This window comes from Podarcis bocagei, assembly GCF_964188305.1.
Source record: "Podarcis bocagei genome assembly, chromosome: 10".
NCBI lineage: Eukaryota > Metazoa > Chordata > Lepidosauria > Squamata > Lacertidae > Podarcis > Podarcis bocagei.
The window spans coordinates 33115140-33141083 of NC_138135.1; the positions used below are offsets into that span (position 1 = coordinate 33115140).

The window sequence follows — 25944 nt, forward strand, 5'->3', positions numbered from 1 at the left end:
ACATTGGGTTAAAAATGTATTAATAATCAAATATTATCAGCACACACTGCACTACAAAAAGCAGCTGCATGAAAGAAAATCAAATGGTGTCTCCCACTGGGTTCAGGGGGGTTTACGTCTATGTAAGTGTGCAAAAGCTTTAAAGCTCAATCAATGCACCTTTTGGCATGACGCTGGCTGTAGGTCTGGCGAAGCATGTACTGTATAAGTATATATGCCCGCCGCCACGGAGTCTCTGAGGCGCAAAAGCCCCCAGAGGCCTGCAAAGGCCCATCCCTCCCCGCTCCCTTCGCCCCGCCCTCCATGTTGCCGGGGCTACGCGGGCAGGAAGGCGCGCGCGCTCTCTTCTCCCGAAGCTCGCGCCAGCCCCATGACTGCCGCGAAAACGGGAGCGCGCCTGGCTTGCCGCTGAGCCCAAGCCTGCCACTGGTGCCCTGGCTGCGAGCGTGTTGCTCTCTCCTCCATCGCCAGCCAGGCAGGCAGGCAGGCGAGCAGGCGTGGCGGTGAGCGAGAGGCGAGCCGGAGCGCGGGCTGCCATGCCCAGCTAGCCTTTCCCTTGCCTCGCACACCACCCTTGCGGCACTGCCTCCGCTAAGGCTGCCCCTGCACGGCGCGCCTCCTTGCCGGGCAGCACGGGCTGGCTCGCTTCCCCTTCTTCTAAGCATCCCGGCCCGCCAGTGCAATAAACTTTTCGCTGCCAACAGAGCGACCAGCAGAGCGGCGGGTCTTGCCCCGGGGTCGCTCCCAGGATGGAACAGGGCGCGTACGGAGCGGGCAAAGCCGGGGGCGCCTTTGACCCTCAGACCTTCATCCGGCAACCTCACACGATCCTCCGGATGGTTTCTTGGGTAAGGACTCGGAGGACTCGGGAGGGAAGGCCATTGGCGTGGGAAATAACAAAAACACGTGCAAAGCAATCGGCACGTCTGGAAGCCCTTTTGGCGAGGAGGGAGAGATCTGCAGAGAGCCCTGGGCGGGCTTGGCTTGGCCGTGGGGTTGATCCCTATCCTGCTGACTGAGCACCCAGGGCAAGCTTTAGATGACACTCAGCGGGGCTTTAAGGAGGAGGAGGAATGTCCTTCCCAGTGCGCGCGCGCGCGCGCGCGAGATCGTGGAAAGGAAGATTAGGAAAGCCCTGCGCCGGGTGCTTGGATTTGGGGGACCGACTTCTCGGCTTCCCCTGCCCCCGTGGGGCGAAGGAGATCGCGGGGTGGAGGTGCCGGGCAACTGGGGGGGGGGGGAATCCTGCATCGCTGCCTGCCCAAAGTGACCTCTAAGATGGGAGCGAGGCAGTGTCTTCGCTGTCATGGAGCCCCCAGCTCGGCTTGCTTCTTCCATCTCCGTTTTCCGTCTCTTGTGCAGCGCCGCTTCTAGTCAGCGTGCGGGGCGGCAGTGTTTGCAAACTGGTGCTCTGTGTGTGTTTGTGTTGTGGAGACTGTGGAGCACACAGCTAGCCCGGCAAGCACGGTGCAAAATGGCATTGTAAGCGCCCTTCCCCCGCCCCTCTCCATTGCCCAGATCTCTCCGGGTGAAGCGTTTGGAAAACTAGGAAACGTGCCCTCCCAGCCCCCTTCTGTATTGGAGCCTCCCTCTCTCCTCCTCCCTTTCCTCCTCCAAAACTACTGCCGGCTTCCTTTGATGGAAATGGTTAAGCCGGTCCTCCAGCCTCGTAAGCCTGACGCTGCTATTATTAAATGTTCATCAAAACATGCAGAAAATGGGAGAGTTTCCCTTAACCTGCGCGATGAGCTGTTAATGGTGAGGCAGTTGGACGAGAGAACTGCAAAAGTGATTCTGAATTTTAGCTGCTCTTTTCCTAACCCTTCCCTTAATTTATTTCAGTTGGTTCCTTCTTATTTCATTTATGGGGGGCGAGAGAGAGGGTGCAAATGCGTGGTGTCCTCCTCCTCTTCCAAATCCCCCCCCCCGCTCCACCTTCAATTTTACCGTGTAGCAAATTTTATGTAACGCCGTGCATGTGTGATGGAGGAAGCGAGTTGATGGGATCCGTCAGCAAGAGGAGGGAAGGAAGGCTGCTCTCTCGACTGTGCGGCTCCCTCGGGGTGGGGGGAGGTCACTTATCTTGTGACACTTTCGCCATGGCCGCCCGTGTGTGCCTGGAGCATTTGCAAGAAGGTCACTGGGATTAAGGGAGCAGGCTGCAAACAAGAAGCTGGAGGGCGGGGGAGAGAGATTTGTCTCTTGTGGGAGTCTGTAGGGAGAGAGGGAAGGAGGACACAGCGAGGTAAAGCAGATCTTGGAGGTGAGATGCCTTCTTCTCACCCTCCCCCAGTAGGCCAAGAAAGAGAGAGAGGGGGAGAGTAAATGTTGGATAGGGACAGGGTACCTCTTGTTGTGAGGGATGATGGTGTAGGAAGAGTTTAGCTCTCCTATTGCAGCCATTAAGGCAGGGGTCAGCAAGGTTTATCTTGCCATGGAGATCCCTCCATGGGCACCTGTGATTTTCAGCACCTGCGCTTGCGCAGACATGGTTTTCTGCGTCTGCGCAGACGCGATTTTCGGCGCCGCGGAAGCGAGTACCCGCACTGCGCTGTGCCAGTTTAGCACAGCGCGCAAGCAGGTAACTCAGTTTGGGGGCGGCTCACAGGCCGGTCAAACGACCTCTGCAGGCCACTTACGGCCCACGGGCCTTAGGTTGCTGACCCCTGCATTAAGGTTAGCCCAGGAAGTTGCCTTGAAGTGTTTTGTTCATCTCACCCATTATTTGTTTACCTTTTGCAAGCACAGCATTTATCTTTGACGTTTATATCCCACCTTTCTCAAGATTCTCCCCCTCCCCATATTCCAAATAGTTGTTGCTTTTGTGCAAAAAGAGAGTTAGCAGCCTCCCCAAGCACAACCAGTGTGCTTGCCACCTGTTTTTCTGTCGACTGCTGGTGCCCCTTCCCTTCCTGTGCTGCCTGACTGCATGTGACTTGGGGGAAATGTTTGGAGATGAGAGGAGGAGGAAGGAGCTCTGCGGAATTGCTAGCAGTGCCCTGAAGAAGGGATTAATATGGTTGGCTGGTGTGTTTGCCTGGGCTCATTTTGCAGTGCTGTATGCTAGTGCTCGAACCAGAGGGCGGAAGACATTCTAGCAATAATCTCCTGGCTTTCACATCCGCCAGTGAAATTCAACATGATGTGGTGGAAGAACCTTTTTTGCTGTTGCGCAAACACTTGAATGAGGCAAAGCAGCAAAGAGCACAGGTGACAGCGCTGGCCCAATTATGATTGACATGACGTTAGATGGGACACTTCTGTCCTTGATAATCTGGGACAGAATGTTCTCCCCTTTAAAGCTGTGACTTCATTCTGTTACTGCAGGGCTTTCCAAGTACAGGAGAAGAGAGAGGGTTTCTGCAGTCTGCTTCTTTCTGCTTCAGAATATCACCTTATTGGCTCTCTTCACGAAATCAGATGACTTCCCAGCTGCAGAAAGAAACCCAGCATCCAAATTTTTCTTGGATGTCCTCCTGTTTCCCCAAAGCCACCAACTGTCTCCTGCACCTTGACCTTGGAAGTGACTTTGATACCCTTCTATTTCTTGTGATAGTGTGTTACTTTGCTTTGTAAAAACACGTGAGTTGCAGAATAGCGGAAACTCTTAAAGACCATTCCTGTGCATGTTTGCCTAGGAGTAGGTCCCATTGAATTAAAGGGGCTTACTTCATTGCGCATGAAAATCTCAGGAATTGGAGTACTGGCTTAGCTGAGCAAGTCAAGAGATGGAGAAACTTAGAGCCTCATTCCTCCTACATTTGAATGTTCTTCTCTCCCATATGGTAAAAGTTCAGTCTATGTGCCTCTCACTCGTTTTTCACTCCTATACTGTAGGTTACAATTTCACTTTAAATGCAAGCTTAAGCATGCTTACTTGGGAGTAAGTTCCACTGAGTTCAGTGGGGCTTGCTTCTAGGCAATGTATAGCTGTACATGTTTGAACCCCATCATATCATTAGAGATGCGCTCGGAACATTAACTTTGCATGGTAAAAGAAATCCCCCCTTTTCTCCATCAAATCTGAAGTGCTTAACAGATGAGGCACACAATTAACCTATTTTTCCCTTTTTTGTCTCAAGTATATTGCAGTGGTGGCCAGAATAGAATTTGTATCCTCCATGCTGTCTCCAAAACTTTCAGACTCTTAACTTAATTATTTTTCCCCCCTCCCCCCAATTACTGCAGCAACATTTTAGAACTTTAAGGTGCTTGTTTTTTAAAAGCCATATTCTAATCCTCATGGTAATAATGGCAAGGCTGAAAATGCAGTGGCAATGCCTGCTAATGGAGCCGTCTCTAACTTGGTGCCTGCCAGTTAAACACCGTCTTGCTGGCTGGGGCTGATGGGAGTTGTAGTCCAAAACACCCGGAGGGCTGTGTTAATGGCTCAGAAATAGGAAGGTAAGAACTAAGTTCAGTTTTTTTCAAGTCCCAGAACCTCCAGATGTACTTCATGAACTGCAAGGGAGTGCTTCTGGAACAATACATTGCCGTGTAGGTACAATATATTGATCAGTTGTGGTTGTACCTGCAGCATTCCACCATCGAGATGAGCTTCATGACAAGCAAAACAAGCCAACCCATACAGATTCCCAGTGTGGCCCTAACCCTAGTCCTCAAAGGAAAATAATGAGATACCTCAATGGTTAGATGTGCAGACGCATCCGATTTGCAGATTTCTGATGTTTCAAGCCTTGTTTGTTTATATGGAAACTCATATGGATGCAGAAGTTGGGAGATTTGTAGGCCCATTCTATCCACAGTTAGGGAATCTCCAGCTGGGAACGGTAGTGACTAAAAGAAGACAGGAAAGAGTTTCTGAAATTCCTGGCACTTTTCTAGAATGCCATTGTAGAGCTCAAATCTCCACAAGAATCTGGAGGGCAAAGATTGCGGGACAGAAAATAACAGTAACAGACCAGCCATATGTATGCTTACTTGGAATTAAGCACCACTGGGCTCAGTGAGGCTTAGGACTAAGTAACTGGGCAAAGGTCTGCAAAAAAAGACTGCACACTGATTTAAAGGCATTTTGAGCTAATAGTGACTTCACAGCTGCTCTGCAGAGTTGCCAGTTTCTCAACCAGCCACTGCAGCTGTGCCTTTAGCAGTAGCTTGGTGTGCAGGTATTTAAAAAGTGTTAGCGTTTTCTCTCCATCATGTGAAAACATGCAAATGCTGGGATTTATTCTGCACCTCAAGCTGCACAGGAGCAGACCAAATTGATTTTCATGGTCATTTGGCAACCCTAATGCTACACCGGTCAGATGCAGTGCAGCTTTTAGAAGCCCATGACCAGGAATACAAAAATAACCCCACTCTTCTGTGAGGTGTCATTGGTGGCAGCAGTCCAATTTGAACTGTGTTTGGAATCCCTATTGAATTCAATGGGACTTAACTTCCAAGTATAAATATGTTTCAGGCGGCATCTTTAAATGATCAGGCCTTGACATATTACCATGCTGATGGTACTAACACTGTTGGAGTGATAAGATGCCACAGAAAGTAGGGCTCAATATCCTAAATGGTTTTTAGAAGAAATGAAACCTGTCTTCTGTTACACCTGCGCATCCTGAATGCGAGGTGAGATTATATTTGGCCGTGAAAGATACCTTTAATTAACTGTATAGGTTTTAGTTTAATCCAGTGTTTCTCAACCTTTTCTTGACCATGTACCCCTTCTGACCTTGTTTCCTTCCTGTGCTCCCCCCCCCATGTGTAGCCAGGGGGAATACAGGGGGCAGCTGCTCCCCCAATAAGTAAAAATCAATACAAATCAATGGTTCTGCCCCCCCCAACATTGACTATGCCTATCAGGTAAATAAGGTAGCTATTTAAATGTTTTATTTGTAAACAGAACTTGTTTTATTTATATTTTTTATAATTTATACAAAATACAATTACGGGTACAGTACATAAAAAAGGAACATAATGAAATATTGTTGAAGCAGAAAAACATAGCTCATAGAGCTGGCAGGGACTCCAAGGTAGAAAACTCAGCTAAAGCATCCATGATAGATGGTCATCCAGCCTCTGCTTAGAAATCTCCAAGGAAGGAGAGTCCACAGCCTCCCAAGGGAGATCCATCTTCCATGTATTATAAAAAGTAAACAACACTTATTTGGCCTCAGTTATTTGACGCAGAGGGTGAAACCTACAGATACAGTCCAAAAGGCACATGGGGAGTTCTGTATATATGGGACAATTTTGAAAAGCAGGTGATCCTCACTGACCTGGTGCAAAAAGATATTGTCATCTGGAGGAGCCCTGGCTAACTAGATAAAACACTACAGTCCCACACACCCTTACCTGGGAGTAAGGCCCACTGAACTCAGTGCAGCTTTCTTCTGAGTAGACACCTAGTTATTTACTAGATGCAAGTCAGCTGCACCAGACGACCCCGCTCAGCTAGGCACTGTGGTGGATTTCATCCTGCGCCTTGCAGAACTGGGCTGGCACTGCCAACGGGCCCAGCACCCATTGGCAACATCTAAAGGCACCGATCCAAGAAATGCACATGGCAAAAAGGAGTGTTAGGCCCTGGTGGGCTATCCCCTTACCCGCTTGTGATTGGCCAAGCAAATAGTCAGTCAATCAGGATTTTTTTATTTAAAAAATGTGGTTTCCCCCCTTCACTTCTCACTTCCCTCTGTGGTCACCTAGCCTTGTGCTGTGGCCCCCCCCCCCCCATTTATGTGATTTTCACCTGTGCCCCCCTTGGAATATCCTGGGGCCCCACAGGGGGCCATATGGCTCCTGGTTGGGAAACACTGGTTTAATAGGGAATTAGATCTGCACAAGTCCACTTATGACCAAAAATAGTTCTGAAAACAAAACAAAAACCCTCCCATTTTTTGATGATGTACATTTATGCCATAGCAGGAATTACCTTAGTAGAGACATGCCTTACTGCGTAGGAGTAAATATATATTTAAAATAACTTTTTTTTAAATAACGAAGTGCTGCCTAATAAACTGAGGGTGGTTCTTTTTAGTGAATTAGCACCTTATGTACAACCAATTGGAACTGCCTTCCAGATAAGCCTGCAAAAGCTGCTACCCTGCTCATTCCCACTTACTTCATAAGTCACTTGTAGAACATTCATGGCCTCAGCAAACAAGAGTAAAATAACCAATACATTTTCACATTTGCAAATGCTTCTCTGCTTCGTCACCTGGAGGTAATTCTTACCTTGCTGAAGGTGATCAAGCAGGCAAGCGACTGTGTCTAAGCCTCAAATAGATCAGCCGCTATTTACGGCACTAACTTTTATAAATGCGAATACTCATGGCCAGTGGTAGACCACTGCTCCCAGTAGCCTTCCTGTTAAGGCTACACACACACACACACAAGCAAACAACTCTTGCTTTGAAGCTATCTGGGAGGGCAAGTTTTCATTGTTTATCTTTCCGAATCGTTTTTTGCATGCAAGGCTATACACAAGCAGAATAATATTGGCTGAAGTCATAGGTAGAAACAGGCCTGCCTTCCAAACCTCCTTTCTGCAGTGTTGAATGTGGAAGTCAAAAAGTGGCTAGCAAGATCCTTGTAGTGAGGTGTGCCTGTTGCGTGTGGTTCAGGTTTTCCAGTTTGCCTGGGGAGCTCTTTGTTCACCAACAGCTGCACTCTTCCTTTTAATAATAATTGAACAGCTTTGTTCAATTCTTCCTTTTAATAATAATTGAACAGCTTTGTTTTCTGAATGCAGTGCCTTTTGAAGTGGCATATGTTCAAGGAAGCTAGCACATAAGACAACTCCGTGTAACAGGGGAAGCTATGCTTCAAATCATGCGGGAGTTGGCAACCTTTTGGTGCATATTTGCAAACCAGAGAAACTCTCATGGGCACCCCAGAAACTGCCACTTATTCCACTGGCTACAACAGGATATATCCTTCATGCCTAATTTCAACAGGGGTGGGAACCCTCTGGGAGCAAGGGAAGGCCTCGTTGGGCCCCTTTGTACCTGTGGCTGTCATGTTGCCAACCTCTATTAAAACACAACATGGCCCCTAATCTTCATAAGAGGGTTTTTGTCTTTTTGTGTTAATGGAGCCTTACCTGAGAATAAGCCCCACACTGTGCAACTTACCGGTAATTATGAAGCCTGGAATTGTGATGCAAAGGGCAGAGTTGATAAGCTTTCCCCCATAGTGCTTTCCCCATTACTATCAGGAAAATGTTCCTCCACCTGCCTTGCACGTGTTAAAAAAGGCATGGGAGCTCTGGTGGAGAAAAGATTTGGCAGCCTTATTTGTCACATGATCTACAGCAATCATTCCCATCCCCTCCATTTTGCAATTTGTCTCTGGGTACATCAATATATCTGGCACTGAGCAAGCTGTAGCTTTATAGGTTACACATCCACATTTTATTATAGCATTATGTGCTGTTTCAGGAGATCTTATTCTGGGCATTCATTTAAAAGTTCTTTGACAGGGACTGCATCATGTGAGTAGGAAAATGGCTGTCTGGAAAATCATAATAATTGTATGGTAATGATTGTTAACAAGCTGCTGCCTGTTTAAGGTTTTTTTTTTTTAATCTGCTTGCAGAATAGGGCTTTTCAAAAAATAGAATCCAAGCCATGTTTAAAGCCCACCTTTTTCACTTGGAAGTATTTAAATGTAAAAAGACCTTTGCAAGCTGTCTATAAAATAGAGCAGAGCTGAACTTTCATTGCAGCGCAGAGGGAAATAGCACGGAGGGACGAATCGTCGGGCAAATGGGGATATGCTGTATTTGTTTTCGGGAAATGGCAGAGAAAGTGCTCCGAAATGAGAAGGGCTCATGCATGAAGCTTAAATGCTGAGAAAGATTGGAGGTGGCAGCTGTACTGTGAATTAAATGTGAGCTTGCAGCAAGTTGTGGCAGAAAAGGTACTCCTCGTTATTTCAAGCAACATATGCAGAAACACAGAATGTTTGTTAACGTTGTGAGATTGTTGCATTCAAACCGAACCTCTTGGTTGCAATCCTATGCACCTGTTATGAGGGGTTTTTTTTTGGGGGGGGGTAGGCAGTATGCCTACTTTTTGGATCCAGCACAATTGCTGGAATAGCCAAGCCAGCATAGTGGTGGCCCACTAAGTATGGGCCATTAAGGAAACAAAGGGAGTGGCTCTGTGCTAGAGAACAAATGGGTCGGCCTCTCCCTTCTACAAGTGTCAGTTAGTTAGAAAGATAAAAGGCCAGAGTGGAGAGTTGAGTTATGGGAGCTAGAAGCTGGAAGAGCAGAGAAAGAGAGAGCCATGCCTGATTTCTGTTTGAATCCAAGGCTGTGACTATGCGAAAGCATGACCCTCTTGGGGTGTTAATGGTATGAAGCCTTCCATCGTAGGCTCAGGTTGTGCAAATGAACCATATAACCTATTGACACTGCAGTCTCCGCTGTGCCTCATTCCAAAAGGAAACACAATCCCTGAGTAAGCGCCTGGAACCCCCGGCATCTTGCGCCACTCAGAGGTTGGGGTGGCATGCAAGAAACCTTTATCTAAGTCAAATTGCACTTGATAGGATTTACTTTGAGTAGACATGGAAAAGATTGCCCTGTTAGTAACAGAAACATTGTCGGACATTCCAAGCAACATAAGCCTTCATACCGTCCTCATGAACTTCCCCTTTATGTGAAGGAAAATTCAAAGATTCAAAGTATGTCTTCGAATGATGTCACATGGAAGAGGGAGGCACCATGAGTCCAAAAGTAAAGAGAATAAGTGGTGGGCAATAGTCTCTTCTGCTAGTGCAAGGTACTTCTGTTGGTGGAACAGGACTTTCCTCTCTGTAGCTCCCACCCACCCAAATCTGCTCTGGAGGGTTGTAGAGCTTTGTGTACAACCCAGTGACTCTGATGGGTTCAGCAAGCATTGTTAAGCAATGCAATGATCCCAGTGAGTTTTAGGCAACAATCCAGGGCATCTTCTCCAACCTGCTGTCCACCATATGTTGTTGGACTACATCTTCCCTCACCCCTAGTCAGCATTGCCAGTGGTCAAGGATGATGGGACTTGTAGTCTGAAAACATCTTGAGGGCACCACATTGGGGAAGGCTGCTTCACTGAATTGTTTTCAGAGCACTGGGGCGTGGGTGGCAGTGGAGCACCCTTTTGGAGCAAGGGAGCCACTGTGGTGCAATGGTTAGAGTCCAAGAGGAGGAGTGGAAGACCCAGATTCAGAGTCCCTGCTCTGCCAGAAAGCTTTGGACCAGGTTTTATCTCAACCAACCTCATGGGGGATAACGTCAGGATAAAATGAGAAGGGAATCAAACTGTTTTTGCCATCCTGAATTTCTTGCAGGAAAGGTGGAATAAAAACACCAAATTGAGAGTTCTAAAATATTCCCCAGTGAAAGCTTGAACATTCAAAACTCAGGATCATTGTATTTGACAAATACCACTTCATATACCCACTAGGATAGTTCTTACTTTGTCTGAAAAAATAAATAGCAGAGAAGTCATTGTTCTCTCGTAATGGCATCAAAATCTCTCCAGCATACGGTTATTGGGTCCAGAGCTCAGGATTCCTCCAGGGCTTTGGTTACACACAAGGCAGAAATGACAAGTTGTCTTGTGATACCTTAAAGGCCAACAGATTTGTCAAGGCGTAAGGATTCATGGATTTAAAGTATATTTCCATCAGATTCAGTAAGTGTTATCCTGAGTTGCAGGTACATTGTTGGAGTTCATTAGGCTCTGCTTTTTGCAATGCTGCAGAGACAGGAGAAACCACGCCTGCTGAGATCCCACACCTACCCCAAATGAAACTTTTAAGGTCCAAGAGCTCTCTTAGTGTCTGAACCTTGTACACCATTTAGCATTGTATCAGAAATACAGATCAGCTTCCAGACTGCCATCAGATGCAATAATAGCTGATGAGTCTCTGATTTAAAAAAAAGAGAGCAGCAAAGCAAACTCTGTTCCATGAGTAACGTTGACTTTGGAATTATCAACACAAAAGAAGGGGAATTGAGAGAGACTCTTGCTTTAGTCAAATCAGGCAGACAGGTCTCCAGGTAATGACTATCCTTGAGGACTGCCCAAGGCAGGTGTATGGGTCATTAGCATCCATAGCAACAGTGGAACGTACCTGCAGTCTTATTTTTCCTGCAAAGTGTTCTGCCAGCTATATGTCTTGTGCTGTTGTCCATTCACAAAAGTCAGCCAATTGACAAAAACATTGCAGTGCTTTTGAGAAATATATGCCTTTCCTGCATCCCACCAGCTGGAGCTATCCTGGGGAATAGAGGCAACTTCTGTGAAGCTTCCCTGAGGTTTTATGAACAGCAGCAGTAGAGCCATCAGAGCAAACCCCTCCAGATGTGTTGGTCTAAAGCTCCCATCAATGCCAACCAGTGTGGCCAGTGGTCAGGGATGATGAGAATTGTGGGACATTAACATCTCCCTTACACTGGGCCAGTCTGTTGTACATCTGGACAAGGGGTGGGGAACATTTGGCCTTCCAAATCTTGAACCACAACTCCCATCAGCCCCAGCAAGCATGGCCAGTGACCATGGGAGTTGTAGTTCAGCAACAGGTGGAGGGCCAAAGGTTCCTCACATGTGATCTAGCCCACTGGGTTGGGCTGTACATATCAGTCTGTCAGGATGTTAGCTGTGCTGAAGGAAGGAAGCCAGGCAGCCAGTCTCTGGAGACTCAGACAGAGGTCTTCTCAGTTGCCTGATTCCTGGTCGTTCAAACCAGAGAAGCTAGGAGTTGATCCTGGGACCTTCTGCGTGCAAATCATGTGTTCTGCCACTGCGCCCTGCTCCCTCCCTGCAACTCACAATTGAGATCTCTTCTGCGGAGAGGGATATTATTATTGTTCCCCAAGGCTGACAGGTCCACAGGGCTCTTGTCTCTTCCAGATTTGCATGGAAAGAACAGTTCCCCCGCTGTGCTTTTTTCCATCTTAGAGCTGCAATGATAGGAGAAGTCCTGCCTGGTAGAAATTATTCTTCTGAGCAACTCTTAAAGGTACAAGAGCAGACTTGGGATCGGACCGCCTTACATGCTCCCTCCTTGTTTTTTCTTCTTCTCTCTGGCTAGGTGTGGTAAAGATTGCTTAAACGCAGCCTTTCCCAGCCTGGTGCTCTGCAGATGTTTTGGGCTGCAAAACCCATCAGCCCCTGCCGGCACACCTGTCCCAGCTAGAGCTGTTGGGAGTTGCCCAAAATATCTGGAAGGTCTCAGGTTGGCAAGGGGTGGGTCAGAGTAAAGCAGCTGCTTTTGTTAACGTAGCCTTAGACTAGGCCGCAGTGGGATCCAGTCCTGGTTCCAAATGAGTCTCCAAGGGAACCAGGGACGCGGACTTAGAAAAAATATTGGGGGGGCCCGGGAAAGCTCATGAATAATAAATAAGCTCATGAATATGCAAATAAAGTGGCTCCGGCCCTAAATAGGACAAGCCACGCCCCCCCAGCCAGCCGATTGGCTGGCTGGGAGGTGTGGCCAGTCGGGATTCCCCTGTTCTCGCGGGATTTCCGGCCGGGGCTCTCCGATTAGGGCGCGCGGCTGGCTGGCTGGCGAAGGAGCAGGTGAGGAGGAGGCAGGGGACGGCGGCGGCGCTCTGCTGAAAGGGCGCCCGCCCGAGATTATTGGGGGGAGCCCCCCCAATAATTTTTTTGAGGGGGCTCGAGCCCCCTCAAGCCCCATGGAGTCGGCGCCTATGAAGGGAACAGAAATGGCTCTGTGTGCTTCCTTCATTGGTGCTGATCTCTTCCAGCGGGTGGTAAACCAGCTAATGCTGTGGGATCAGCAGTTAAGCTGGGGGAGTGGGCAGGGGATAGGGGCCAGATGCAGCAGCTTGTAAATACCATTCAAAGGCAAGGAACAAACAGTGGAAGGAGAGTAGGCCGCAGTTCACATCCTTATCAGTTTGCTGCAGTTCAGTCGCTTGCTCTCTGCGGGCGATGAAATGTTTTTACTGTTTGCCTGTTTGAGGGGCATACTAAGGAGGTATTTAAATATATCTGAAACAACTGATTGCTTTGAAGAGCAATGGTTCAGATTGAGAAATGGAACTTGCGTTAACCCTGCCTTCTCCTGGCAGCCCCACTTGTGAACTATGGTGGTTCCACATAGTGGTGCAAGCCAAGTAATTTTTGACTCTGGACTTCATGGTCTCGCCAGCGGAGGGGACAGTTTTCAGTCAGTGCCAATGTGTGTTACTTCATTTCCTTCCAAACGTTGCAAGGCAGCCCAGCTGTCTTTGGGGCTCCTTCTGCACATTCTGCTGCGTGGAACCCCAGACTTTTGCCCTGAAGTCTTGCCCTTATGGCACCATTGGCTCCACGCTGGCATTTGTTGCAGCAGTTGCATAACTCGGAAGGCTGTTGTGCGTGTGTCTGGATCAAAGCTGCCCCAATGCACGTACTCCAGTGTATGCCACTCACAAGTTACCTCAGTATTTCCAGTAGTGACTGTAATGTGTGGTGAACTGGCCAGCGTGCTCCTGCTGTTTGAGTTTCTTGGCACTCGTCCTCAGTTCTGCCACCAAGCATGTCTCTGGGGGTGTAATACGGAATCCTCTTATCTTCAAAGTCCATATGGCACAATTTTGGATGGATGCAGCATAGACGTTTCTGAAAAGCATAGCTTGGGTTGGTTCTGCTCTCTTTCTATTCTAAAAAATGTGTACCTAACAGCATGGAGTAACTTAAGAAATCTGAAAAGCAGGATTGCGGCTGGAATCTGACCTCGCTTCCTCTCTCTCACAGGTTATTCCAGGTGATGGCTCAGACGTATTATCAGGGAAGCGTGTGTGAAGCTTTGCTGGGGCACTCCGACTGATTCTGTGTGCATAATGGATAACATCATTTCTTAAAACAGTTAATCCAGCAGCATTTTTATGATAACAATAAAAGCTTCTTTTTTTAGCATATTTTTGGTGTATATGCCTTTGAGGTCTTTTTGATACTACAGTCGTACCTTGGAAGTCAAACGGAATCCGTTCCAGAAGTCCATTTGACTTCCAAAACGTTCAAAAACCAAAGCATGGATTCTGATTGACTGCAGGAATCTCCCTGTTGGATGTTCGGCTTCCAAAAATAGTTTGCAAACCGGAACAGTCACTTCCATGTTTGCAACGTTCAGCAGCCAAAACGTTAGGGAACTAAGCTGTTCAAAAACCAAGGCACGACTGTAAATGTTGTTAGAGAGTGGCCCAGATCCCAGATCTTCTGTGGTGGGCCCCATATTTCCTATCCCTTCCTCTCCCCTCTCCTTTATAAAAATAATTTTTACTTTGCTTGTAGGGTGACTGGACACCATGCTAATGAGACCCTAAACTGCCCACCATCTTAATTTCCCAGAGGCGTCTATACATCTAAATTGGCTTATGGAAATGTTATGGAAATTCAAGGCCTTTGCCCAAAGTGCTTCTAAGTACCCAACAATACCCTTGCTCCTAATAAAAGTGTGTTTGTTGAACTGCTACCAAACACTTTCATCACCCTTAAAACATTACTTGCTTAATAGCCGCTCTTTGAGTCTGAAACTTGTTTTCCAAGAGATCTGCTAAATTCTGAGCAATGGGTATCACCCAGAAGGGATTTATAGCTTTTTAAACATTTTGTTTTCAGTGGTGGGGAAACGCTATAAAGGATGTGTTAACCATTAAATGTTAAATCTATATGTATGATTGAGTATATTACTTTATATTGATAAAATGGCTGTTATCCCAGCCTGAGGGATTAGGCTAGAAATAATGTTACTTTTATAAATGAAGTAAGAAATAAGAATACGCAAAGGAAGAAATAATCTCGTTCCTGGCTCTCTGGAGGTACCCAAAGCTTGCAGCTGTGAATGGCTGAATAGAAATGAAATGGGAGTTGGATAATCTGTAGCCAGCAGCTTCCTCGTTTTTCTTGCTGTGAACTTGGAACTCTCTCTATATTTGGCAAGTGGTCTTGCAAATGCAAGAAAAGCTTTTGCTTTGTTCCATCCGGGGTAGATTTGATTATAAATCCAGCGAGGAATATTATGTAACAGAACAATTTCCTTTTCATAACTCAATTTATAAAATTTCAGCAAGGGAGATATTGTAGCAGCCTCGTGACTGACGGGGAATCATGGTGAGTTAAGGGCTGGGAGCAAAGAGGCATGCAGAGCCTAACTGAAAAACAAGATGGGCATAGTAGGATGGCGAGGGAGAATGACAAGAGTTCCTCCCATGGTGCTCAAGGAACATTAATGGGCTGAGTTGCAGAGGCATCACATGATACTCAGGAGGGCTTAATAGCCTGCTCCAAACGGGTATCATGCTGCAGGCATCACATGGCACTCAGAAGGTTCATCTACACTAACTGCTCAGTTTACTGTGCAGTACTGGGGCCAGAAGGGGGGAAATCGCACATTTGCAGGCCTTGATTTCTGGAGGTGGCAATGCAAGGAGAATACAGTGGTACCTCGAGTTACAAACACCTCAGGTTACAAATGCTTCAGGTTACAAACTCCGCTAACCTGGAAGAGTTACCTCGAGTTGAGAACTTTGCCCCAGGATGAGAACGGAAATCGTGTGCCAGCAGCAGCAAGAGGCCCCATTAGCGAAAGCACGCCTCTAGTTAAGAACAGTTTCAGGTTAAGAACGAACCTCCGGAACGAATTAAGTTCATAACCAGAGGTACCACTGTACCTCACCATAACAGTTTGCTTTAGGGAAATGGATATGCAAAGTATTTTCCAAAAGAGTTGGCAAGCAGAGTAAGGAAGCTATGGGGGGCAGTTAAAATGGTAAAGGATGCTTAAAATGGCATCTTCTGGACACTGGCATTCTTCCCCAGACCTCTTCTGAATTTAAAGTCTTCACAATGTACAGTATTCACTTTCACCAGGTTCCTGATCCGGTGCGTGTTGTGAGAAGGGTTTTTCTTCTTTCCCATGTGCATTGATCGGGTCAGGAGGCAGACAGCCAATTCATTCTGCTCCCAATCAATAGCTAGAAGTTTTCTTTTTTATTATTATGATGTGGCCAGATCATTTTTCATTGCTAGAAACAGGGTTTAGAAAACGGTTGCTTCAGGCAGGCAGCTTCAAGGGGAGCACAATTTTTCTCCCTTCTCTCTATGAATAGAAAAGGAAAGAAAACCGCAGTCCAGAATTGAGTGGAGCAATTCTGACTTCTTAGTTCAGGTGTGGATGAACCATTATCAGTAGTGTTGGATTCTGTAAGCTCTGAGAAGCCTGGTCTGGGTTCTGGAAATAGACTCTTTCCATATCAAGGAATACCTCGGATTGTTCCTTTCTGCACTTAAAGTACTTTTGGGCATATTTATTTAAGGAGTTCTATACCAACTTTTAAAAAAACAGTTGACAGGGCAGTTTGCAAATTCAAAGCAAAATACATAATATAAAATATCAAAATGACAAACTAAAATAAGAACTAGATTCAGGTAGGTAGCCGTGTTGGTCTGACACAGTCGAAATATAAAAAGAAAAAAATTGCCCAGCAGCACCTCAGATGGGATCTGAAGAAGTGTGCATGCACATGAAAGCTTATACCCAGAACAAATTTAGTTGGTCTCTAAGGTGCTACTAAGGGACCGCGTCTAAGGGACGCGGGTGGCGCTGTGGGTTAAACCACAGAGCCTAAGACTTGCTGATCAGAAGGTTGGCAGTTCGAATCCCCACGGCGGGGTGAGCTCCCGTTGCTTGGTCCCTGCTCCTGCCAACCTAGCAGTTCGAAAGCACGTCAAAGTGCAAGTAGATAAATAGGTACCGCTCCGGCGGGAAGGTAAACGGCGTTTCCGTGTGCTGTTCTGGTTCATCAGAGGCGGCATAGTCATGCTGGCCACATGACCCGGAAGCTGTATAAAGCTGTATGCCAGCTCCCTCGGCCAATAAAGCGAGATGAGCGCCGCAACCCCAGAGTTGTCTGCAACTGGACCTAACGGTCAGGGATCCCTTTACCTTTAAGGTACTACTGGACAATTTTTAATTTTTTTTATTAAAACAAGAACTGTTTCAGCAATCACCTAATTTTGCAATTCTGATATTCTTCCTCACATTTCCTCTCCAACAAAGGCCTGGTGGAAGAAGTGTGTGTTTACCTGTTTCCTAAATGAAAGCAGCGATGCAGCAAGGTTCACTTATTCTAGAGTTTCAGAGGGAACTTATTCTAGAGTTTCAGAGATGCCACTGAGAAGTTGCAATTGCAGAACCCCTTGCTCTAGATCATCAATGGAACACCAAACGTTTCCCCTCCACTGTTCTTAAAGGACAGCGGATTGATACGGAATTCTATGGAGTTCTAATTGTATTTCAAAAATATACGATATAAGAAATAAAGCAAGCAATAACAATACAGTTACAGCATCTAGCACAGCACATTGGAAGGCAGAAGAAAAAAAACACATTAAGCAGTCTACCAAAACAATCAGCAATTTTCAAGTGGTCCAAGGGATGGGGGGAATTGGTGTATGATTTTAGGGAGCCAATGTTTCAGAGGAAAATGTTTGCCCATAGATGACCTTGTTGACAGCTCCATGATTACGATGCTTGCAAAACTATATCTGAACGTTTTCCAGAGGTACAGTCAGGTTGTCTGTATACTGGGATTGCTGAGTGACTGCAGATAGGGAGGTAGAACACCTCCCCAGTTTTACAATTACTACTCTGGGTCTTAATCTTTATAAAAAGCCTTAAATAGCTTGGGAGATTACCTTAAGTTACCACTGCCTCCCAAACAAGCCTGTCCTGTTATTAAGACATTCCTCAGATGGGTCCTCTTCCCCCACCCCGTCAAATGTCAGGCCATTGGAGGCCTGTGTGGAAGCTTTTTCAATGGCACTGCCCTGACTTAGTAACTGTCCCCACAGAGACTTCCGGTGCTGAGGCTGATGCCTTTCCAGTGCTAGGCAGACTTAAAAAACAAAAAACCACACAGCAATAGTTGCCGTGTGTTTTAGCATTAAATAAATGAATGGGAAGTGGAGAACTGTAGCAGTAGTAGTCGTAATATTCGGCTAAGCAAAGGAAAGTAGGCGGTGGCAGGAATACTGAGCTAACAGATGGGAAAATAGATTGCAGAGATGGCAGGTGGAAGACTGAGTGGGTGCTTGAATGGTGGTGGCGAATTACTAGTTCTGGGTGACTTAGAAATAACACTGCTTCCGTTCTCAGGCATCTTCCAGCTGGATTAGCTACCAGCAATGGCTGAAAGCAAGGAGGGGCTGTTCAGATCTAGGGAGCTTCTAAAATAGTGCATTAAAACACCTGGGGTACAATCCAGCCACACACTGCAGCATAGTTAAGTCTTCGCTTGGCTTAACTTTGCCCAAGCTTTCCCTCCACCATAAGATCAGACCCTGTCTTATGTGTTTGAAACTTCCAAATTCCTGTCCTACAGGCTGTTTTGTTCATTTTAGGTTGCATTTTTGTCTTAGCTGTCTTTTAATACTGTGTACTGTGTAGAGCAGGCAAAGGCAAATTCGACCCTGCAGATGTTTTGGGACTACGACTCCCATCATCCCTAGCTAACAGGTCCAGTGGTCAGGGATGATGGGAATTGTAGTCCCAAAGCATCTGGAGGGTTGAGTTTGCCTATGCCTGGTGTAGGGACTGGGGAAAAATACTAAAGGCTTTAGAAATGATTTTGAATAAATCTTCCATTGAAATGAGTTGGGTTTTACAAGTGCTTCTGCCTGGCTGGTTTGTATCCCCAGCACGTAGAGTGAAATCTTCTAAACCCCTCTCTCGCCTCCCCACACCCAGCTCTTCTCCATCGTTGTGTTTGGCGGCATTGTGAACGAAGGCTACGTCAACCGGCCGGATGAAAAGGAAGAGTACTGCATCTTCAATCGCAACCAGAACGCCTGCAACTATGGCATCACCGTGGGAGTCCTTGCCTTCCTCAGCTGCCTTCTTTACCTGGCGCTCGATGTCTACTTTCCACAGATCAGCAGCGTCAAGGACCGCAAGAAAGCTGTGCTCTCTGATATTGGTGTTTCTGGTGAGCTCTCCAGCAGATCAATACCGCAGGGGTTTCCATACGGATGGTTGTGTTTATACCTTGCTTCTTTGTGAAGAAGGCTGCAGTCCTGTGCACGCTTGCTGAGTGTATGTTTCATTGTCCACAGAGGGGCTTAGTAATGATGCCTAGGATTGGGCTGCACAGAGGCCTGTCTTATTTCATAAACTTGCTGATAAGCCACCACAGTTGGAAATGCCTCTACCTCTTTTCCATCATCTTCATTTCCCCTTCCAGTTTTTATTATTGGTTTTTCTTCCTGTTTCACCCAATCGGGTTGGGGAAGACCCCTAGTTCAGTGGTGAATGGGGCAGTTAGGTAATTTATAGATTTGATTTAACTGGTTTTATGGTCCTGTCCTTTCCTCCCATTTAGATGCTAATGGTTCAAAATAGGGTAAGCCAGCACTGCTGCATTTGGGAAGGGATCAGCTGCTCATTCTGTTGAATGAGGCCCTAGATCTCTGCCCCAAAGCCCTTTCCTGATGGCAAAATTGTCCATGATAGGACACAGCTTTGGCATGAAGAAGGTCCTAGGTTCAGTCCCAAACATCTGAGATGGCTGCTGTCAGTCCAAGGGGGTCTCAAGTGTAAAACTGCTCCATACATTCCTATTTATGTAATTGTTTCCTATTTTATCATTTATCTGACCAGTTCTGTATATGTTCTTTGTCCAACGAAGGGCAAATTGGTTCATGTCCTGGCTGGCCTGTCTTCAGATAAGCCACTTGACCTGCAGTGTTAACTTCTTCCCTGCTCAAGGACAAGGATCGATATCTGTACAGAACACATTGATTTAAATGACGCCCACGTAGATCAGGATCTGTCCCTGCAGAATAACTGCAAAATGTTGTATCTGAAGAAGTGTGCATGCACACGAAAGCTCATACCAAGAACTAACTTAGTTGGTCTTTAAGGTGCTACAGGAAGGATTTTTTTTTTTAATTTTGACTATGGCAGACCAACACGGCTACCTATCTGTAACTGCAAAATGTTAGTTCACGCTGCACTACACTAGTTGGCAAGACTGTCTTAGGCTCAGTAGTTTGCACCTGTCACTAGTAAGGTCACCAGTGAGCCAAGATTAACCCACAAAATGATCATTGATTGGTCATGTTCATGTAAGCAAGAGTACACAAATAATTCCTGCAGAGAAAGGCAAAATGACCTACAGGGGAGTTACATGTTAGTTTTGGGCTTGTTTCTGTAATGAATAAAAGTAGTTCGAGAGGTTTTGCAATCACTCCCTCTCCCTATTTCATCCCCCGCCCCAGTTAGCATTTTCATATTTTGTGTGAGAGCTCTTGGACAAAATCAGAAATGAGAATGGCAGTTTTCCAGATATTTTAAGTGCAGGGTGGTGGTACGTTGGGTTGCAGAATTACCTCCTAATTGCTGATGAGCTTTTTCTAATCAAAACGGATATGAATCCAAAGTCACTTTCGAATACACCAAATTAAAGCACCATTGAAACCAGTGTGCCATGCACTTTCTGGGGGCTCTGAAGGACTGTCAAACTCCTGACTCTCATAGCAAGGCCCAAGTTATTTTCTGCTTCCTGTGAACCATAAGAACCAAACTGAAATGCAAGTGCAATGGGGGAGCAGAGAGGCAAGAGTCAGCCTAGGGCTGCGATGGCAGTTCTCTCTCAGCACAGGGAATAGTCTGCCAGTGCAGCCACCAGGATCCTTGAAGTGGAACAGAAAACCGCTGCAAGGTTTTAGAGCTGGAGCAGCTTATGCGCACCTAATATTTTCAGCCGGAGGGTTGTAGAGCCAGGAGGAAAATCCTTGCGCTCATAACCACATCATCTTTTGTATGCCTGGCTTCTCTGGCTTTCGCTCTTTCTCTCCCATCCCCTCCATAATTAATGCAGAGCTTCTTGTTTTGATGTTTTCCTCCAGTTCTCTCTTCATCTGTGATTTCATTATTATTTCTAGCCTGTTGTATGCCTCTCCTTGCTCCACTCTCTCTCTCTCTCAAGCCTAGTTCTAATTCGTGCGTGAGTTCTTGCTATGATTCATCCATCCTTTGTCTCTGTGAGCATCAGTCATACAAATAGGCAGGTGATTCTGACAACATGGTAAAAATTCCCCTTGGACTGGGTTGGACCCTAGAGCTCCTTTCCGGCTGTGCATTGTAGGGGGAAATTGGTAGTGGTGAGCAAGTTACCTTTCAGAGAAACCAGCCTGCCATTACTGATCTTCTCAGTGAAGAGCTGAGAAAGATCCAGGAATCCTCAAGGTTCCCTGGAATGCCATTTGGAAACTGCAAAAAGCACTTCTCCGCCTCTTAGGCCTTCCATCACACAACTTCCAGCTATGAATATAAAGCTCTCTAGGGCATTAAACAAAATGAGATAAACACTCTCATTGCAAGAGGTGAATCCCAAAGAAAACATGGTTTTAAATAAATAAATGTCTATATAAAAAGAAGGGAGCATATATATATATATATATATATATATATATATATATATATATGGACTATACATGAACACACACACACACACACACCCCTTTCAGTTTATCCTGGCCTTTGACAGATATACATTGGCCCACCCTATTCTCCTGATGTAAATTGTTTTAACTGTTTTTAATGCTGTATTAATATATTCTTGTAATCTGCCTGGGGGCCTTATGGGTTTTCCAAGAAACCAGAAGGAGCTTGGCAATGCCCATGTCTTTCTTAGGTATGATAATAATACAGAGAACTGATTTATAAAAAGCACTTGGGTTCCAACATAGGATGGTGCCTTTTGAGAAATAAATCAAAAGTGCCAGCAGGCAACACACATTATTTCATTAATGTTACAAACTGTTTCACTTATTGTCCTTTAAGTAAATTGTCCGCTCCTTCTTAAAACATCCTCTTCATTCAATAAACTGGATTCTAGCTCTCCTGCAGTTAATGACGTCAGCGTGAAAGGGACATTGGCTCAGTGCTGGTTCATTTTTCTGCTGGTAATTAAGTTTGCAAGCTTATCCAGGGACAGTTTTCTTTCCCTTTAGCAAGTTCCTAAGTGCAGCTAGGCAGCATACAGCCAGGAAGAGACTATATTAGTACGGCGCACTCGGACACAGTGAAGGGTAATAAACGGAAGCAAATTTTAAACTTAATAGCTCAATCCTCCTAGCCATCATTACTTGGAAGTAAGTAAGTAAGTACACTTGCTTGTGAGCTAATAAGAGGCTGAATTAAGAAGTTCCCAGTTAAAATCAGGCCTCTGCTATGAACTTTAAACAAGTCCATATTGATTTCACTGGTCTTAATCTGAGTGAGTTGGCTGGATACCCCTTGCAGTACTTCATATTTTCTCAAGAACAATATGCATGCTGAGCTTTATTATTATTATTATGTAGTCTCTACTTTAAGACTGGAGACAGAGATAGCTTGGAAGGAAACTGAAAGTGGTTTCAGAGATTCCACTTATAATGGTGTACCTATACGTTTCTTTTGTCTTAAGGTGTACCTATATGTTTCTTTTGAAATACTAAAACCTGCAAAACCTGTTTACCAGTGGAGGACGTGGGAGTGAGGCAGCCGCCGCTCTTCTAAACTGCCTTCAGTGCTTTGAAAAAGACATTGGTTTGGAGCTAGACTTAGTAATACGTAGAGTAGATCCACTGAAATCAAGCAGGCTAGCAAGTCCAGCCCATTGTCTGTCTCATCATACACAAGGCTCTGTTTCTATATTTCTAGAGTGGTTTTCTTTCTTTCTTACTGCTTCCTGGTGTTGCTTTTCTATGCATTTCTAGTGCATGTACAACTCTTCTGGGTATAAAGCCCAGCAACCAGGTCATACCAGGGACCATTCAAAAGTATGAAAAGATCCAATGACACATTTTCTCCTTTAAAACAAACAAGCAAGTCCTGGGCTTTTGGCAAGAGTCCAGTAGCTATGTGTGCAGTCTGGAGTTCTGCTGCAGTTGATTTTGGAGCTGATTTCATCCTTCAGCTTCCAAATACAATGTTTAATTGTATGGCTCAGTTCTGCAGAGATGCTGCATTTCAAGAATAAATGAGCAATTGACGCTTCTTTTTTTGATGCCCGATGAATTAAGTGGACAGACCCATTGGCCTTACTAGGTACTTAAAGACTGGGGATGGTGCATTGGACCCTTGACCCAGATTTGCAATAAATAAATAATGCACATGTTAATTTTTAAGCAAATAAAGATGGCAAGTGCCTGGGGTGTCACCTGCACTGTGCTTTGCAGTTTGCTCAGCAGTACTGCAAGCAAAGGGGATTTTTTAAAAAAAAGAGAAGGGGAATGGGTGACATATCTCACAGCTAGAGGAGGACCAGAAGGACCCAGCCTTCCAGCAAACCCTGGGTCATCTGGTGATGAAGAGCCAGGATCCTACAAATAGGCCAAGGAAGGGCCATCCATACACAAGGGTGAGATCAGCCTCCTACTTTGAGGCTGAACAGGTCCCAAACCTGAGGAAAAGGTGGCGCCTCAAATGCCAGATGAAACCCTGGCTCTCCTGGAGAAGTGCTCAGCTACAGGCAAGGGATCCTCAGGAGTAAATGGACAGATGTCTCCTTTGGCATAAGGCTCTCTTCTCTGGAAGCAAAGGGAGCTGAGAGAAGTGGACAAAATGCCAGGCAATTCCTTTGGATATATCCACTCTGCAGGGAGTTCACTGCTGCCGAAACTGCCTTCCCTCATCACTCCAGAGCATGGGTAGGCAAAGTAAGGCCCGATGGCCGGATCCGGCCCAGTCACCTTCTAAATCTGGCCCGCGGACAGTCTGGGGGTCAGTGTGTTTTTGCATGAGTAGAATGTGTGCTTTTATTTAAAATGCACCTCTGGGTTATTTGTGAGGCATAGGAATTCGTTCATCCCATCCCCCAAAAAAATAATCTAGCCCCCCACAAGGTCTGAGGGAAAGTGGACTGGCCCACAGCTGAAAAAGTTTGCTGACCCCTGCTCCAGAGGATGTCACTTCCTCACTTCTTTCATTTATTATTACATTTATACCCCGCCTCGACTCTGTGGTGGTTTAACAATCACTCCCTCTTCCCAGGGAACTCTGGGAATTGTACCTCTATGAGGGGACTGGGGAGTTTCCTCACAACTCTCAGTTCCCTTAACAAACTACCGTACACTTCCCAGGATTCTTTGGGGCAAGGGGTGCCACGTCTGCTTAAAGTGATACGATGCTGCTTTAGATGTATAGGGAAGTTGGGGCCTAAATGTTATAAGGGAACTATGAGGAGGTGATAATTTTGCCTTTTAACCTGCAGTTCCATATCAAATGCCCTTGCAGCAGGCTACTCAATTGGACTTTGTCCAAGTATGCAAAATGGATTTGTAGGGCAGCCTTCCTCAACAAGATACCCCCCAGATTCTTTGGACTACAACTCCCATCAGTTGACTACAACTCCCATTGAGCTGATGGGAGTGGTAGTCCAAGCCTTCTGGAGGGCACCTGGTTGGCAAAGCCTGCTGTAGGGTATTTGTTGGCTGGGGGAATGCAACAGCTTCAAACTCACTTAAACCTTGTCCTCCTTCTTCTTTTGATGGTGGTTTTTCACAGGCTTGTGGGCCTTCCTCTGGTTCGTCAGTTTTTGCTTCCTGGCCGACCAATGGCGTGTTTCAAAGAAAGAAAACAACCCCTTCAACGAAGGAGCAGATGCCGCCCGAGCAGCCATTACGTTCTCTCTCTTTTCCGTCTTCACCTGGGTGAGTAATACAGGTCCAGACCTGGCTAGCAAGCTATGGATGCCATTCGCAGACCATTCCTGTTGTCTCTACCTCCAGTCTTACTAGATGCAATGCAGTTCCCTCATTTCAGGCTCCAGCTCCACCAACTAGGAAGTCACCTTACGAGCCAAAATAATCATTGGCCGGAAAAACAAACAAACGTTGGACAGTTTCACCGGCCATACATTTAGTTGCCCACATCTCTTTGAAACCTAACAGTCCACAACCACATAGGAAACCCAAAGAAAAGATATAGCCAGAAACTGCACCCCAAGTGCCTCAAGTAACTATGGCAGGGAGGCCATCAGAGCATGAGATGAGCCTACTGGATTTGCACCATGCAGACCTCCAGTCAGCAGCCCACCTGACAGGAAACTAGCAGAGTGACTGCTCCCTACCAGGTGAGCTGCCGCTGGGTGAAGGGAGGGGGTTGGTTGCCCTTGACAACTATATGGTTTTTTTCAGCCTTGAGATGATAATGCCAAGAGCCAAAGGAGGCCCTCCAGCGGCATCCCAGCCCTTCCCCTCTGCCAAAGAGACCTTAGACACCCTTCCCCTTTGGTTCCATGGGAGTCTTTATTTCAGTTCCAGGGCCTTGGTTATGTTCCTTCACCAGCTCTCTTCTCTCACGCCCACCCACCTCTTCCTTCCTGTTCTCTCCCTACAGGGCATCCTGACCTTTCTGGCCTTTCGGAGACTTGGAGAAATTACTTTTCAGGAAGAATACAACACACTGTTCCCTAGCTCCCCGCCAGTGCTCCCCTAATCCCAGTCCCCATTAAAAAATGGGCATATCGGGGAGGAAATTTTGAAGTGAAATTATTTCTGACTTTTGATCTCAGGGGCAGGAAGGAAGATAAGAGAGAAAGAGGAATAAAAGATACACAATTTGTGCAGCTGATGGGGTGAGGGGAGAGAGAGAGAGGGAGAGAGAGAGACCACCAGCACCCCTTGGAATTGTGGAGGGCTTCACCTATCCCCTACCTCTTAAATAGTTCAAAGTACACCTGCGTACTGTTCAGGGTTCTCTCTTTTGTGCCTTCTCTGCTGTGCCTTCTCCCCAAATAACTAATGCCAAATAACAACCATGTGCCTTTCTCTCTGCCTCAGTCCTGTCTTAATATGTTTAACCACGATGGGTCACCGCTGAAATCAAACTTCTGTTTCTCCTCATGTCCTCTTGGCTCACTCTTCTGCGGGCACAATCTCCAAGCTGACTATCACATCCACACCAGGCATTTAAAGCACTCCTATACCACCTTAGCTG

General features: G+C 46.2%; 1 protein-coding gene across 3 annotated transcripts in view; it reads left to right on the top strand.

The window, feature by feature from the left end:
* The first annotated feature begins 364 nt into the window (after window positions 1–364).
* The window catches only part of LOC308596840 (TGF-beta-activated kinase 1 and MAP3K7-binding protein 1), a 49773-nt gene continuing 24193 nt past the window's right edge, over window positions 365–25944 (top strand). Inside the window, exons 1-4 of one of the 3 annotated variants that reach the window (XM_081212149.1) lie at window positions 372–848; window positions 18709–18946; window positions 24511–24656; window positions 25345–25483. In XM_081212149.1, the coding sequence (XP_081068275.1) occupies window positions 750–848; window positions 18709–18946; window positions 24511–24656; window positions 25345–25443 (582 nt within the window). In that variant the 5' untranslated portion in view covers window positions 372–749 and the 3' untranslated portion in view covers window positions 25444–25483. Of the gene's footprint in view, window positions 849–18708; window positions 18947–24510; window positions 24657–25344; window positions 25484–25944 lie in introns of those variants that run through there. The other 2 variants (XM_081212148.1, XM_081212146.1) reach the window with 2 other exon arrangements.